The 15814-nt window shown below is 46.9% G+C and overlaps 5 protein-coding genes across 9 annotated transcripts; 2 read left to right on the top strand and 3 right to left on the bottom strand.

Moving 5' to 3' along the window:
* Positions 1-639: 639 nt before the first annotated feature.
* CG17572 (uncharacterized protein) lies at positions 640-3658 on the top strand. Its single transcript, NM_136097.4, has 6 exons — positions 640-837; positions 1107-1481; positions 1575-1683; positions 1774-1958; positions 3064-3365; positions 3484-3658. Exons 1-6 carry the CDS (start codon positions 765-767, stop codon positions 3595-3597), a joined length of 1158 nt encoding a protein of 385 aa, NP_609941.2. The 5' UTR covers positions 640-764; the 3' UTR covers positions 3598-3658.
* Positions 3659-4937: 1279 nt separating this feature from the next.
* Positions 4938-9957, top strand: CG10702 (uncharacterized protein). Of its 4 annotated transcripts, none has more exons than NM_001201912.2 (7): positions 4938-5026; positions 5571-6586; positions 6766-7007; positions 7089-7217; positions 7272-7625; positions 7685-7988; positions 8051-9957. In NM_001201912.2, the coding sequence occupies exons 2-7, from the start codon at positions 6212-6214 to the stop codon at positions 9485-9487; spliced, it is 2841 nt and encodes a 946-aa protein (NP_001188841.1). In that variant the 5' UTR covers positions 4938-5026; positions 5571-6211; the 3' UTR covers positions 9488-9957. The 4 variants fall into 4 exon arrangements, with proteins under 4 accessions (NP_001188841.1, NP_724157.1, NP_724159.1 ...); NM_165274.3 differs by having other exon boundaries at positions 5238-6586; positions 8051-9517; NM_165276.3 differs by having other exon boundaries at positions 4938-5318; positions 8051-9517.
* On the bottom strand, positions 5116-9860 carry CG17343 (uncharacterized protein). The gene is made up of 2 exons (NM_136096.3): positions 9520-9860; positions 5116-5345 (listed from the first exon to the last, which is right to left on the bottom strand). The coding sequence occupies exon 1, from the start codon at positions 9794-9796 to the stop codon at positions 9542-9544; it is 255 nt and encodes an 84-aa protein (NP_609940.1). The 5' UTR covers positions 9797-9860; the 3' UTR covers positions 5116-5345; positions 9520-9541.
* A 105-nt stretch (positions 9958-10062) lies between the features above and the next one.
* On the bottom strand, positions 10063-11494 carry Dus4 (Dihydrouridine synthase 4). Its single transcript, NM_136095.3, has 2 exons — positions 11320-11494; positions 10063-11258 (listed from the first exon to the last, which is right to left on the bottom strand). The coding sequence occupies exons 1-2, from the start codon at positions 11405-11407 to the stop codon at positions 10156-10158; spliced, it is 1191 nt and encodes a 396-aa protein (NP_609939.1). The 5' UTR covers positions 11408-11494; the 3' UTR covers positions 10063-10155.
* Positions 11495-11656: 162 nt separating this feature from the next.
* Positions 11657-15660, bottom strand: Phlpp (PH domain leucine-rich repeat protein phosphatase). 2 transcript variants are annotated; one of them, NM_001273629.1, is made up of 5 exons: positions 14939-15660; positions 14671-14824; positions 13595-14391; positions 12890-13510; positions 11657-12828 (listed from the first exon to the last, which is right to left on the bottom strand). In NM_001273629.1, exons 1-5 carry the CDS (start codon positions 15140-15142, stop codon positions 11740-11742), a joined length of 2865 nt encoding a protein of 954 aa, NP_001260558.1. In that variant the 5' UTR covers positions 15143-15660; the 3' UTR covers positions 11657-11739. The 2 variants fall into 2 exon arrangements, with proteins under 2 accessions (NP_001260558.1, NP_609938.1); NM_136094.2 differs by having other exon boundaries at positions 14939-15475.
* Positions 15661-15814: the final 154 nt, after the last annotated feature.

Raw genomic sequence — 15814 nt, 5'->3', positions numbered from 1 at the left:
ATTTTATTATTACCCAAAACAAAATAGAATGCGAGAAACGTAAGCTAATCTCACTTAAATAATAGCATACATCACCAAACAGGGGAAAGTGTAGGCCAAGTGGAGCTTGGGAGTGGCCTACCAAAAGCGGAAAATTTTAAAGAAGTTGATTGAAAGTGATATAAACTATTAAGTAATAAGCTGAAATGCTCTGAAGTTGATGATACAGATCAAAGTTATATCTATTTTGTTATGTATACCACTTACTTTGTGTATGTTGTAGGGCATTCTATAGTTCCTAAGGCCTAACCCACCGACCCTAAACTCACTTTTACCAAAACGACCACTAATGGCCAGAAAGAAAAAAAAAACACACAGTGCACTGCGGACGGATTCACGAGATCGCTTGCAGTGGACAGACGGATCCGCAGTTCTGCCATTAAATGCCATAGAAATATGTATCTATCTGAACGGCTGGAGGGTAAATTACAACCTGGAAATGGTCGCGAATCGAGACCAAACTGTCATAAAAATCAGTTAATAACCGCAGACCAGTATATAACAAAAAAATTAATATGTGTGCGATACACTTATCTGCTTGTGTGAATACGTAGATTTTCATTTTCATTTGGCCAGATCGGCCAGTTGGGGCATCGCCTCGTTTAGTTGACTGAGTTTTGTTCACCTGCACGGTTCGAATTACCGGAAACCGAAGTTCTGAGCCCTTACCTACAAATAGTATTACAACTATAGAGTATAAAGTATATATCCAAAAGTTTAAGAAAATGTACGCGTTAACAATACTTTTACCAATTTTGCAACTATTTGCAATCGTTCGAGCGGAATCGGGAGAATTCGGTAGGATAAAGTTTAAAAAGTGGTTGCTCTCTATAAGCCAAGAAAAGGATAATAGTGCTACTAAAAGTGATAAATATAACATTATCAAAGTTAGAGAATGAATATTACTATAACTTTTAATATAATATCATTAAGTATCTTGAATCTTAAAATGACTCCTGTGATGGTATCTGTATCATGAAATTCGATTTAAATGTGAACGGTGCATGAAAAATCCCAATAGTTAGTGTCCAAAAACCAAGACCCAGCCTAACATAAACATCTTGCAGAGAAACTCCTGGTGCCCGTGAGCCACGGAAGCGCAGAGCAAAGGAGCGGAGCACGGAGCAACGAGACTACTGGACACTCGGTGGCCGCCCGCTCCTACTACGACGTGGTGCAAAACGCCGGACAGACGGGCTGCTCCGTGGGCACCGAGTGCACCCCGCTCCACGACTGCACCGCCCTGATCTACGAGGTTGCCCGGAGTTGCTACTACGGCGACAAGTCGCTCTACTGCGGCGGATCCAGCGAGGAGCTGCCCTACGTCTGCTGCCCCAGCAGTCCGTTGGAGAAGAACCAGGTGTGCGGCAAGTCACTGGTCCAGGGGCACTTCTACAAGGGACTGGGCTCCTATCCCTTTGTCGCGCGCATCGGCTTCAAACGTAAGAGCTATATAGTCCCCAGATATACATTTTTTGTGTCAATAATAGATTATTTCTACATGTTTCTTAATTAATTGTTAAATTATTATTTAGATGTCAACACTGGAGCTTTTGCTTATCCGTGTGCCGGAGCCGTAATTGCCCGCCGGGTCATCCTCACGGCCGCCCATTGCGCTCTGGCCAAGGCCGATGGACACCGACTGTAAGTTGGCCACTGGATGCAGTGCATCACGATGGTTACGGGTTGGCAAGGCATCTGATCGACTTTCTCCCACACTCCGCACTTTTGCAGGTCATCGGTGCGCGTGGGCGAGTACGATACTAGTAGCGATCCGGACTGCGCCAACACCGGATTCTGTGCACCGCGGTCGGTCAACCACGCCATCAGCCATGTGATCGTGCATCCCGACTACAAGCAGGGCCAGTATCACCATGACATTGCTCTGCTGGTGCTTAAAACGCCGCTAAACTATTCGGGTGAGTTCTGGGCGGGAATGGGGAGGAGGCACCCCTATATATGTACATATATCTAGATTCATAAATAGATATATATCGAAGTCCAATGGGTGGTTACGCTTGGCAGTGTCGGCGTTAATTAAAAATCGTTTTGTTCTGTCATCTTTCCGACCACTCCACACGACCTACCGCTCCAAGCTCACATGTCATGTAGCTGATTCGACGAGGTTGGGGCTTCCGATCCCCACATGTCACTTAATTGGGCGGCGTCGGGCTTTGCTGCGTGTTTGCTGTACCAACTAATGGGTTGATCGCGACCTGGTCACTGGATCCACTTTGATTTGTGGCTTTTGGCCTCGGTTCAATGGCTTCGGTAATGGTATACCCAATGTATCGAATGTAACTCCTCTCACACGCAACGAGGAATCCTGGTCCATTCAGCACTTCACTTCATTGAGAGAACTTGGCTTGTGTTTACGATACTCGCAAATTGTGGGTTCCCGCTGCCGCGGACTCGAATCACATCGAACGTGATTCTGATGGTCTGAAATTGAATTTGGAGGCGTAAAACCATATTGCACATAGCATATCGAATAGGGGTCATTAGGGAGCAGCGGACGGTCGATCGGTGAGGCAATCGATTGGCTAATTGCAATTTGGCCAGTTCGTAAACAGATCATTACCGGCGACCCAAAAGGGGCGTCGCCCAGTTGGCTGGCCAACTTGTTTGCGTTCATCCTTATTGCTTTATAATGCCCAATAAAATACAGCGGTCCGAGATAAATCAATGGGCCCAGAGCAAGGGCGTGTTCCAATGGGGAGCTCCTTTTTTTGGCACAAACAAAATTATTACTTGAGACACTAAAAGAGCTGCTGCCAAATATCAAAGAAATGAAGTCGCACTTTTGTACGATAAATCGAATTCTATGTGCATCGATCAGATCTCATCTAATAGATACATTTGTATTTCAAACTAAGTGCCTCTGTTTCGGGAAGCCCCCTTTCGAAAAAGTATACGCAAGCCCCTTTGGGCCAGAAAACAATGTTGCAGATTTGGGCAGGTAGCGATCAGAAGTCGAACGTAAGATTAATGGCGGCCAACCCATTTCCAATCTCGCACCGCCAGTGGCTACACAGCCCATCTGCCTGCAGAAGACACGCGCCAACCTGGTGGTGGGCAAACGGGCTACCATCGCCGGTTGGGGCAAGATGTCCACGTCGAGTGTCCGCCAGCCGGAGATGTCGCATCTGGACGTGCCGCTGACCAGCTGGGACCTGTGCCTGCGCAACTACGGCTCCACGGGTGCCCTGGAATCGCCCAACTCCATCGAGGGTCAATGGATGTGCGCCGGCGGCGAGGGCAAGGACGTCTGCCAAGGATTCGGCGGAGCACCGCTTTTCATACAAGAGAACGGCATCTTTTCACAGGTAATGAAACGCATTCGATTCACCGTTCAATAAATCATAATTTATTGCTATCTAGTGCTTGAAAAACTTTATATATGTATTTATCTGCAACTAAAACTTAATGTAACTTATCCCACAGATCGGCATCATGTCCTTTGGATCTGATAACTGCGGCGGTCTGCGCATCCCGAGTGTCTACACATCCGTGGCCCACTTTTCCGAGTGGATTCACGACAACACGCCGCCGGAGTAGACTCCACTTAAGTAGAACCTAAAATTGCATTATTTAAATAAAGATATGAATAAATACCAACAGCGGACTATATTCATTATTCAAAGCTATCGTAGAAAGCTACTGCGTTCTGTGGCGCTGCCCATTGATCTGATATGTTGATCTGAGTTTACACGCACCCAATCACTTAATTGAATTAATTGAACTCTGACACGAACCACTCGCCGGGGCTGAAAAATAAGAAAATGATCTTTTATACAAATAAGATGACGATAGGGAAGTAAAACATGTGGACAATTGGAACCCCACTCTACAATCTTTTCTTTTTTTAAAATGAATGTATTTATTTGATATTGTTTGAGATAGATGTTGGCCATATTCAACTAAAACAGATTGTGATTATAGCATTGAATATTTGAACAATTAATGAATAAAACTTGATATAAACTTACCCATGATAAAAAACTCACATGATGATTCTTATTTATTCCAGCAATTTTTATTTATTCCTTTTATTAGAGCACATTTAAAAGGGAAGACATTTTTCAATTAAGTGGTTCCATCAAATGAGTTAATCAAGGTGAACCACTGATTTCAAGCACAGTACACAAGAGAAAAAATGCATATGAATTAATGTGGCATAATAATATTTTGAAGCATATACTTCAGAATCGATACTTCATATATCTTAGCCAATTCTCCAGTAACTTTTATTTAGAATTCACTTTAGCCATATTCCCTGTTTTGTGTCAGAGCTCCACCTTCTTTTTTTATGCACGTTCTATGCTCTCCGAAACCGAAAACTCCTCATTGCCGGCTCGTTAAACTTAATCGCTCCAAAGTCTGCATGGGAATTCTCCTGCATGGGCTTTGAGTTGACCATGTGCGTGCGGAGAGAAGAGTCCGAGATGCCGATGAGGATGCCGGTACCGGTGCCATGTGGCTAATTGGAGTCAGCTGTTTTTATGAGCCACTGGGATCAGCTGGTGGTTTGGCAGGAGCTGGAGTTGGAATTGGTGCTGGTGCTGGAGCCCATAAGTGGGGCCATAAAAATCGAAATGGCTGCACTGCGCCAAAGAGCGCATAGAATCGGAATAGAATGGAATTCCTCGAATTCCTCGATTGCTGGCCATTGCATAAGCTGCGTACAAATTAACTGCCCGCGCTGACAAATTAACTGGCTCACATTCCCGCAGAAATCAAACAACGGCCTAATCAATTCACGAGAACACTTTGCCCCGCCGAAGGCAGAGTATCTGTCCATCGGCGAGTCCCGGGGACGGCGGCGATGCTGGGGCAGAAGCCACTAAATGGAAAATCAATTTGTTTGCTCTCCGCGACGGACGAGCTTCCCAGACGGTCAGTCGGCAGTCGATCGTCGCGAGGTGAGCACCGCGTCGCGCTCTCGCATCTCCCATTTTGCACTGGGCGAAAAGATCCTTCGAACAAGGTCGAAAATATTTTAATTGCCTACCGTTGTTGCCGTGTGTGTGTGTGTGGCCATCAAAAGTTGCCCAAGAATGAAATTCTGGATTTTTTCGATTTTTTAGAATTCTTATATTTAACAGTCTGGCTGTTTGGCACCAACTAATTGAGGTGTCTAATTGTATAGCTAAAATATATTAGTGAACTACGACGATCAATTCTAATTTCGCTTGCAGTGCGCGAAAAAGCACAAGATGTTTTTACAGTGTAAATTACAAAATACAATTTCTTAAAAACTAAGTGCTTCATCCATTGAGGTAGTGACGATCAAAGTGTTAATTCCCCTGGAAATATATTATATATTATAATATAAATATATACATTTAAAAAGAAAATGTATTTAAACTATTAAAGAATTAGAATTATAAAGATTTAATTTATGCCCATTATTGTATAAAATTTAAAACGGAATCGCTAGAATCTGTATTTAAAAAAATACTATCAAAAATTATCAGTGATTTTAAAAATTGTTATTTTTAAAAATGTTTATAACACACTTGTTTTTCAAGCTCAAGATCCTGATGCCGAGCTAATAAAGAATATTTGAAAATTTGAGACAAGCAGACCTGCTTTCTTGAAATGAGTTGTTCTGTTGTTCTGCCCAAATACCATAAGAGAATTTATAGTTCTCTATTAGGAAAAGATGATTTGAGTGTATGGCAACCCCCGCGAGTGAATATAAGAGCCGAAGATCGCTCTGCATGAGCCCAAAACTAATCCAATTAAAAAACAAACAATAAACAAATACGATCGAAGGAATTGTTTTTGACGTGCGTAATGCGCTTGTGTGGTAACGTGTTTGTTTACGCTTCCGATCTAGACAGTGAACCAAAATAATTAGCGTAGATTTAACAACAAAAAGCGAGCCCTCCGTGCGCGATATTTCGCCAACGATAGCGAGAGCTCAAAAAAAGCGCCCAAGTCATAAATATCGGTCCTAATCAGATGGACGCTGGAGAGTAAGGGCGCTAATTGGGCGTGCTACATATGTATGTACAACTAACTGTAAGCTGATCGGATCGAAAAAAAAAACATAGGTTCGGTAGAAGCGTCGCAATATGTGGGGGCGACAGCGCTGCCGGCAAAAGAAGCTAAAGAGGATAAGCGAAAAATAAACTTCAAAACTCTTTTCAAGTACAAGCTTGGCAACATGCACTGCGGCAACATGCTGCTGGGCGTTGGCCTCATGTTCCTGGCGCTATATGTCCCCTGCGCCGAATCCAAAAAGGAGCACGAGTGCACCAGCATCGACATCCGAAACGAGTGCAAGAACATGCATCTGCTGGACAACTGCACCGTTGTCACCGGATACGTGATGATCACGCTGATCACTATCGAGCAGCGCTGCAATTTCTCGGAGTACTCGTACCCACTGCTCACCGAAATCACCGAGTTCATGATCTTCACCGACGTGCGCGGCCTGGTCAACATCACCGAAATGTTCCCGCACCTGACCGTCATTCGGGGTCGCCGGCTGTTCCTTAACTACGCGCTCGGAGTGACCAACATGCACGAGCTGGAACAGGTGAGAGATCCTACGTACAGTCCATTGAAAATGGAAAAGATTGATCCTTAAAGTGCTCGTGTTATAAGAAGAAATCCCAAATTTCTTGGACTATTTCTAATTCTGAACCATTTGCATGATTTTTTCCTTTTAAAACTTGTGTAAAATAATCTCCATTTCGATAACTCCTGAACTCCCAGTTGGTATTTCCCAAATTGGTGGCAATACAACGAGGACAAGTCTACATCGGCAGCTGCCCCAAGCTCTGCAGCATCGGCCGTGTTAATTGGGATCTGCTGACTCTCACCAGAGGCGAGAACAACATAATAATGGTGAATAAAAACTGCAGCACACCGGTTTGCTCTGGATGCAGTTCCTCCCACTGCTGGTCGAATCATTACTGCCAAAGATCCATCAACGAAAATGTCGCCAATCCAAAGGCGTGAGTATTATTGGAAATGAATGCAGACTAACTGTTTATACTCTCCTTGAATGGTAAATTCGAATCCCTTATCAATCGCAGCAACATAAACGCCTGCCATGAGGAGTGCTTGGGCGGCTGCAAGAACAACTCATCATCCCCAGCTGACTGCAGCGTTTGCCGCGGACTCAGTGATGATGGTGTCTGCGTGAAGAGCTGTCCGAAGGACAAGTGAGTGAACACTTTCTGTCGCATCCGGCTCTATAAAGACATACTGTCTTACAGGTACGTCATGGAGAACTATCAGCGCTGCTATACGAAGGCCGAGTGTGTGCTAAAGCACGGCTATGTTATTTCCGGATCACAGTGCGTAGCTTTCTGTCCCAGCGGCTACAAGACGAACAACCGGTCGGAGTGCGTGCTCTGTAGCCCCGATGAGGCTTGTATCAGCTTCTGCACGCCGGAGTGGCCAGGAAAAGCGTTCACCGTATACAATCTGGCTGATGCAGAGAATTTGCGTGGCTGTCAGATCTTCAATGGCAGCCTGGTCATCACAATCCGCAACAAGGTGAACGAGACGCAGCTGTACCAGAGCTTCACTAGTATGCGCGAGGTTCGTGGGCATGTTAAAGTCTATCGGTGGGTATGATTTCCTTGGCTGTTTCACTGCCATTTAACATACTTATTTCTTGTCGCAGTTCCTCCCAGCTAAGAAGCTTGCAATTCCTGAGAAACCTAGAGCGCGTTCACGGTGATCCCCTAGAGAATCGCCACTACTCCTTCATACTTTATGACAACAAGGAGCTGTCCGAGTTGTGGACACCTTCGCGGCAACTGGAGTTCATGGAGGGCGGCATGTTCATGCATCGCAACAACAAACTGTGCAACCGGAGGATGCGAGAATTCCAAAACGCTGTGACCCATGATAGAGCCCTGGACTCCCTGCAGACCAACGACCAGGAGGTGCAGTGCAGCCCCTTGAAATTGCAGCTATATGTGCAGGTAAATAGCTTGTAGCTTTTCTTAAGAAATAAAGTGCAAATTTCTATTTTACTTATATACAGAAACGAACCCATCGGTCTGTGAAGCTAAGCTGGCTCAAGTCTCAAACAAGCCAGAAGATCGAGCTGATCCACCGACCTTTATTGCCGGGGAAACTATACCACGAAGAAAGTGAACTGGACGCGCCCATATGTACACGAATCAACTGGAAACGACGCCTGCTCTTCCCCGACGATCTGATCGAAAATGGCACACACTATCTTTTCGACTTGGATGATCTTCAACCGGACACACGGTATGTCGTCCTGTTGCGTACTTTCGGCAATGATGAGGCGCATGAAGCGTATGAGGCACGCAGCGAATTGACCTACGTGCAGACGGAGCTGGACATACCAAAGCCTCCGTTGCTGGAGCTGGTCAAGAAGACGGATAGCTCGCTGACGGTTCAAATGGCCAGTCACGACCATGTTAGCTTTCTTCTGACGGTTTTCGAATTAAGCGATGATCAGGATTATATAGAACAGAGGAACTACTGCCACCAGCCGTCGTACGTGTGGCAGGACATGGACGGCCCCAGGTGGATGGCGTACGAGGACTACGACGACTGTTGTGCCCAGAAGGCCGAGCAGTTTGAGGACTCTCGTTTCATTGCGGACATGAGGGAACAATATCGCTGCACCCTTGATGATCGCGAGCAGTGCCGACGACTGGCACATACCGAGGTCTCGCTTCCACAGCTTCGGCTGCCGGGAAACACCACGGAGTACGAGCTTAAGGCGCTGCATCGCTATCGCCTGTACGCGCTTCAGCTGCAAGCCTGCAATCCACTGGGATGCAGCAGCCACACAACGCTCTACGGACGAACGAACTATACAATGGGTGCCGATCTTCTCACCCAACTGTATGCCTGCCATATTCCGGAAATGGACAAGTACATTATGCGCTTCGAGGAGCCTAAGAAGCCCAATGGCCTGGTGACCAACTACGTAATCCACTTTCGCAACAACTTCTCGCAAACCCACGTCGGGTGTGTAACGCGGATGGATCACCAGAGTGCCGGCTACATGTACGTGAAGCAGATAAACATCACTTTCACCGAGTGCGCTGTGCGGGTCCACTCCCTGGCCGGCGATGTGATGACGCCCTACATGCCAATCAGCCTGTGCAGCGACGAGGACCGCCTACAGGCGTTTCACAGCAGGGAGGCCAAGGATCTTTCGCCAGAAATCACAGACTTGCCAGCCACAGCGTCACACGGCCGCGGCATTAGCATATTCCTGATCTGCTTCCTGTTTGGGTGCAGTGTATCGCTGGTTTGGGTTCTTTACAAGCGGCGATGTTGGAGAAAGTTGCCGGGACTCCGGCGATATGTGCCAGTGCGGGAGCAGTGGCTTCGGGACCGACAACAAACCGAGGATCGCGAAATCCTTGTCGACGGTTTTGAGACAGTTCGATTTCAAAACAACAACAACAGCCAGGCGGACGATTATCCCATGTAAACGATAATATACATTTGTATGTGAAAACTTACATTGCTTGCTCAAGTATAGACCCTAGGTGGAGGATGTGCTGGGCTTGGTTGTGGGCTCTGACTTGTCGGCGTCATCGTCCAGGTTCTTGCCGCTGGCCAGGAGAACAGCTGGAACGCTGCTGGAGGTCGCCGGCAGGACTTCGCTGTCGGAAGGGGGTGTAGGCGTCCGGGGAGTAAGCAATTGTTGGCGGTTCCTCAGGCGCTCCATCTTAGCCTGCTCGTACTCCTTGAGATCGGACAGCTTCAGCTGGATGGTCTGCAGTTCGCGGCGTCGCATTTTTCCGGGATGTTTTCTTTTGGGGAGGAAGTATACAATCTGTATATCTCGATATCGATTAAGCATATAAGTTATCGGATGCAGTAGCTCGCCAGGGGTGACATACGTTAGTCAACATATCGATAACATTAGTACCACTTTACCATTATTAACATGAGGGGATTTTTTTAAATTAAAATAATTTTATCTTTGAAATAATTTATGTACCTAAGTATTATTTTTTTTGGGAAATAAAATATACAAAACTTTGTCGCCGATTTTTTCTTCACTATACAATGTTTACATATATTAGATATCAACCTATTTGTCTTGTACAAAATCTATACCCCACCAAACTAAAGATCTATTTACAAAACAATTTACTCCTCGTCACCAAAGAGTCCTCCCAGTTCCAAATCTTCTCCGCCAGTTCCGGTCAACTGGTGTGCTCTGAATACCGTAAAGAATTTTCCGTCGCTTTTCGAACTCCAGGCCTGCTCATCCGACTCGGCGGCGATGTGCCGGGCGTGCTTGGGCGGTGTGAAGTGGGTGTACGTGCAATCCGTGTAGTCAGCCGATGGAGGGTCAACCTCACTATATTCCAGATTGTAGTGCTCCTTCAGGAAGTCCACGACCTGTTCTTTGGAACCCAAACTGTTGAATTGCACTCGAAGATCTCGCTTCATTTGAGCGCTATACATAAAGGTGAGGTGGTGGTGAAAGCACTGGAAAAGCAGGTTATCCCCGGCAGCAGAGGCTATATCTAGCCACTGTTGTACACAGGACAGTGGCGTTGTTTTACCATCTGGATAGTTGCTATTGAAGAGAGCCGGATTAGCAAGCAAGCCTCGAGCAGCCATTACACCAGCTGCTCCCGTCTGTTCATGCATATCGCAAGCATCCCTATAGCTCTCCACATTGCCGTTGACTATCAGGGGGATCTGCAGGGATTGGCGCACCTGAGACATGGCTGGGATGTCTAGCGTGTCCTTAGAGTGTTTTTGGGCTGGCGTCCGACCGTGAAGAGTTAGAAAGGTGACGCCCGCGCTCTCCAACTGACGGGCTAAATCGATAGTGCGCTGCAAGGACTCCTCTCCTCCCAGCAGACGCATCTTCACCGAGACACTGAAATCCCCGGGCAGTGTGCGCCTCACCTCCTGAACCACTTGATGCACTAGCTCCGGCTGGCGCAGCATTCCGCAACCGTAACCTTTCGCCATTGCCCAGCTTTGTGGACATCCGCAATTTAGATCGATGCCATCGACATATGGGTAGATGAGCTGGGCGGAGGTGACGAATTCCGTAGGATCCTTGGCCGCAAACTGAGCGATCAGCGGCTGGTCATCCGCACCCGTGGAGAACTCGTTCTGGCGGGCCTTTTCGCTGTTGTTAATGGAGTCTGAGATCATCATGGGCGTAAACGCGAGTTGTACTCCATTCAGTCGTACTAGACGCCGAAATTCCAGCTTACTATAGCGCACCACTAAAAAATACATTTGCAGATTTAACAATAGAATACTGGCTAATCGTATTTTAGGATTTACTTGGAGCGCTGACCCGCACGAAATCCGATTGTGCTTCCGCGAACATCGCAGCGATGTCGTGGTGCGGTCTCTGTTGCGGCAGGTGCATGGTTATAAAATATTTAAAGGTAAACAAAAATAAACAATTGCCAAACTTGATACAAAACCGCAATAGCCTATCGGTGGTTACCACGTGAGGGAAATCGATAGACCGGCAAATAGGTTTTATCGATAACATTGCTCGTTAATAACGGGTTTAGGTACGTTGGTTTGTAATAGTGGGATTTAAGTAACGAATAGATTTATTTTTTTTCTTTAAAATTTTGAAAAACATACACTAAAGCCAAAGACTTTCCATAGTTTTGGATAATGGATTTATCTAACGATGGTTTTCTTACATTTGAAATTATTGTAAATAACGCGGTGAAAGACAACCCTAAACTAAAGTTCCGTCGTGGCCACTCCCCAGTATTTTCGCATTCTACTCTCGTGCTCGTTGAAGTCATCATCGTCGTGCTCCTCTTCGTCCAGGATGTTTCTCTCCCTCTCCTGGGTAACGGCAAAGTCGTACTCGAAATTGTAGGGCATCAGGCGCTGAAGGGATCCAAAGTAGGCTGAATTTGGTCCTGCGGATCGCTTGACTGTGCCTCCGTGAAACTTGGGCCTTGGCTTGGCATCAAACAGATTATAGCCGTAGCTGTGGGCCTGCTGGAAGGAGAGGGCACTGCCAAAGTGTCCAGGAGGCGCTTGCTTCACCTGATGATATGAACCCAGGGGCACAGAAGTCGTTATGGGTTGGGGTAATTGAGGAGTGCTGGTCGAGATGAACTTGTTGGTGACAGTCCGCATCAAATTCGAGGTAAAGTCATTGCGTTCTGGGAGAACTGTAGCTGCCATGATAGCATTGGGTACGGTACGTTGTTTAGTAAAAGACTTAGAGATGGTGTTTAGCTCCTTATCGAACAGCAGCTGGGTGTTCTGCTCCAGCATGTACTCCCAGCACTTGAACTGCTCCTCAGAAAGCACTGATTCTGATACCGACTCTGTTTCGTCCAGCATCTCAAGCTGTTGCTCCTCCTGCAGGACACGGGCATGGGCTAGTACGAACTCGTCGTCCTTATCCTTGGCCAGCAAGTCCCGATCACTTTGCCCACTTGGCGAGGATCGTCCTGCCAGCGGCTCCTGTTCAATGGCTCGGTGGCGACAGGCATTGCTCCGGTCGCAGCACGTTCGCTTGCAAACTGATCCACTGGACAAAGGTAAGGAAACCGGCTGGGGCTTCTTGCGCACACTTTGTTTAAGCTCTCGTATCAGGTGGTCCACATCCGTACCGAGGTGGCGAAAGCGAACCACAATTACACTGAGACTCTCCGCCGCAGCAAAGCTTTGAGCAATGTCCACCAGTCGCTTGGCCGCAAGCAGGGAATTCTCCTCCTTTCGGATCTCTCGGGCTGCACGATCAATATCCATCACTGACCAGAGCTGAGCATTGCCCACCACCAAGTACTCATCGTCGTTGCTGAGAATGAGCTTCAACAAGGAACCGCATTCAATTTGATTGGACTAAACATTTGGTTTGGTAGAAACTTACCTCTAACACATGTGGATCTGGCATGGAATGAATCTGATCCTTTTGAATGACATCCGGCTTGGTAAGACGCAACTGGGAGGTGCGTCGTATCAGGTAGGCGTCCAGACCTCCAGTGCTTGCCATGCGTAGGACGTATCGCTTGCTCTTCAGCGGTCTTACTTTGGAAGGAGCCCGTGTCCTGGTCAGATGGAATAAGGCGGCACTCCGCACACTACCACATTGTTGCTGCGCCGCCAGCAGGGTAAACTTCATGTAATCCCTGACCGCCGAGTCCTTGACCATCTGCTCCTGCTTCATCAGATCGGGCACCAAATGAGACATCTCCTGGGCAGCCCGGCCGCGCCCCTCCAATGCCTCGAACATCCCGTACAGAGCCTCATCAGATCCCCCGTAGTTTGCTGCCCTTAGTTGGTAAACTGAAAGCTTCCGGCAATCACCAGAGCCAGGAGTCTCCGCAAATCCCATGGTCCAAGGCCCACTGGTCTTGTTCTGATTCCGTTGGGCACTCACCTGTCTGATCTTGGTAGTAGGCAAAGCAGCTCTATTGTTTCCGGAGACATCGACTAGGCTCCAATGGCGCTGGCTCTGGCTCTGACAAACCTTGAACTGCTGCTCGTCCACCTAAAGTATAATGTCATTAGTTGATCAATAACAACCGTGCCATTTGAAACCATAAGTGTATGGGTTTAGTTTCTCATATCTTACCTGCAACTGCAAGTTTCCCGATAGATCCAGGTACTTTAGATTCCTTGATGGAACCAATGCTAGCAGATTGACGCGATCCAGATGATTGTGCGAGAGATCAAGGACCTTCAGCATGGCCAACTTCGCAAGTTGCGGCGTGCAGAGGAGCAGATTGTTGCAGCAGCGTAGCACCCTGAGCTGACCTAAAGTGGCCACCTCCTCGGGCAGTTGTTGCAGCATATTACCAGATAAAACTAGGATCTCCAGTTCCGGCCAGTTGCGGACACAGGCGGCGGGCAGGACCCCGATGCGATTGTAGGCCAGATGGAGAACTCTCAACTTGGCGGCATTGTGCAAGGGCTCAAAGATGCTATCATTCAGGTGATTCCCCGCCAGGGATAAATTAACCAGCGCAGCATGGTTATTCTGTTCGTAGCGTGGCAGGGTGGACAGTTTGTTGCAGGAGACATTTAGCGTTTCCAGGCGAGCGTGGGTCACGGCAAAAAAGTTGTCCGGAAGACTCGGTAGCTCATTGCTTTGCAACTGCAGACTCCGGATGCTTGAAAAGCCCTCCGGAAATTGGTCCAGTTGCTTCAGATCGTTGTATGCCAGGTCTAAGGAAACCAGCTCAGTTATCCTGTAGTTGCGTAACAGTACTGCCACGTTGTTAAGGCGATTGTGTGAAGCATTTATGGCGGTCAAGGAGGCACATGCTCCGACCCAGTTGGGGAGCTCACTGAAGTTATTGTGAGAGATGTCAATGCGCTGCAACTTCAGCGGAACTGGATGCGTGTTCGTTGTGGATATGTTGTGCAGGTCTGGAATTTATTGAAGAGTAATAGAAGTGATACTGTTTTAGAATCCTATTCATTTTAATTCTACCCATTACGCATAGAGTATGAGAGTTTAATAGAATAATAGACCCTATAAAGTTCAGGATCAATTTCCGTCCGTCCGTATAAACGCTACTTCTTCTACAATATAAGCTTAAAGATTAAGATTAAGCAATAGATTATAGAGACGTAGGCGCCACAGATAAAGTTTTTATTTAAGATTTAAATGCAGAATGTGGAATACATTCAATAAGAACCCCTTACAATTATGGTCGGCGACAAGTGTCTGCAAATTGGTGCCATTTATGATCAGTTCCATCAGCTTGTTCCGGCTGCACTTCAGCGTCTCCAGTTGAGCGAGCGAACTGAGATCCAAGACCTCCATTTCGTTTTCGCATACCTCCAGCTGGGTCAAATACTGCGGACGAAAAGAGAAAACGGCGATTGGGGAAGATGTACAGGCATGCCAGCCGGATATGGAGTACCGGAAGCCGGATGTCGGATACCGACAGCCGGAGTGGAGTCAACTCACATTGTAGTTGCCAATCAAAATGCTGCCGCCCAGTTGGCTGCCCTTCAGGCTGAGCTTCTGGGGGGATGTCTGGCCAAAAGTGGCGGCCTGCTCCTCCTCTGCCGCCGTCACCTCGACGGGCAGTGGATGCGGTCCACTGTGGCTGGCACTAACTTTCAGCTTCGATTTGTACGGATCCGCTTGCTTCCTCGTGGCTTTGAGCATTGTTCCGGCCCTCTTGGGGGTTTCTTTTATTTCACTTCGAGCTCTTGGCAAAGACTCCAACTTCGCTATGCATCAACGAACACCCATCGAGTGGCGATCGCAGCGGATTTCATTTGTTTTAGTGGGGTAATAATCCACTACACTGTTATTTCTAAAACCTAACTGCACTCGGTCACTAATTCATATCACCTTTTGCCTGCACTTATTAGTTCTTTAAAGGGGACTTGCCGAGATGTGGCAATAGGCAACTGTCTGAATTTGGTAATACTCCTACATGTTACTATATGATATCCGCACCCGATAAAAGCGACCGCTCAACTGAAGACGAACACGATAACTACGGCTATGATGACTCTGGGCCGTTACTGAAAGACGGACACGCTTGAGGGATCCTCGGTCTTTCGGTTTCTTGTCGTATTGCCCAAATCCGAGTTGCACTCGAGACGTGGAAGTACAGTGGTACCCTTTCTGTGTGAATTTAAAGTTCGTAAGTTTTAAAAGTAAAGTAATATATGCGATATTACAAAGTTTCAATTTAAATTGTAGTTTTTTTAAATGTACTCCCCCATGAATAATGGATATGATCTTTAAAGTTTAAAGTTGTAATATTAAATATTCCATTCGCGCTATACAGCACCCACTGTACAGCAGTCTTTTAAAGCCTAGAGAAGA

This window comes from Drosophila melanogaster, chromosome 2L, assembly GCF_000001215.4.
Source record: "Drosophila melanogaster chromosome 2L".
Classification (NCBI taxonomy): Eukaryota; Metazoa; Arthropoda; class Insecta; order Diptera; family Drosophilidae; genus Drosophila; species Drosophila melanogaster.
This window is presented reverse-complemented; position numbering and strand designations above follow the sequence as displayed.

Bases quoted from the DNA above. Each gene is read 5' to 3' on its own strand.
- CG17572 (NM_136097.4), top strand. From the start codon at position 765: ATGTACGCGTTAACAATACTTTTACCAATTTTGCAACTATTTGCAATC. The intron at 1,482-1,574 runs GTAAGAGCTATA...ATTATTATTTAG, and splicing joins CGCGCGCATCGGCTTCAAAC to ATGTCAACACTGGAGCTTTT. The intron at 3,366-3,483 runs GTAATGAAACGC...CTTATCCCACAG, and splicing joins AGAACGGCATCTTTTCACAG to ATCGGCATCATGTCCTTTGG.
- CG17343 (NM_136096.3), bottom strand. From the start codon at position 9,796: ATGCGACGCCGCGAACTGCAGACCATCCAGCTGAAGCTGTCCGATCTC.
- Phlpp (NM_001273629.1), bottom strand. From the start codon at position 15,142: ATGCTCAAAGCCACGAGGAAGCAAGCGGATCCGTACAAATCGAAGCTG. The intron at 14,392-14,670 runs GTAAGGGGTTCT...AATAAATTCCAG, and splicing joins ACTTGTCGCCGACCATAATT to ACCTGCACAACATATCCACA. The intron at 13,511-13,594 runs GTAAGATATGAG...ATTATACTTTAG, and splicing joins CGGGAAACTTGCAGTTGCAG to GTGGACGAGCAGCAGTTCAA.
- CG10702 (NM_001201912.2), top strand. From the start codon at position 6,212: ATGCACTGCGGCAACATGCTGCTGGGCGTTGGCCTCATGTTCCTGGCG. The intron at 7,218-7,271 runs GTGAGTGAACAC...ACTGTCTTACAG, and splicing joins AAGAGCTGTCCGAAGGACAA to GTACGTCATGGAGAACTATC. The intron at 7,626-7,684 runs GTGGGTATGATT...TTCTTGTCGCAG, and splicing joins GGGCATGTTAAAGTCTATCG to TTCCTCCCAGCTAAGAAGCT.
- Dus4 (NM_136095.3), bottom strand. From the start codon at position 11,407: ATGCACCTGCCGCAACAGAGACCGCACCACGACATCGCTGCGATGTTC. The intron at 11,259-11,319 runs GTAAATCCTAAA...TGTATTTTTTAG, and splicing joins CGTGCGGGTCAGCGCTCCAA to TGGTGCGCTATAGTAAGCTG.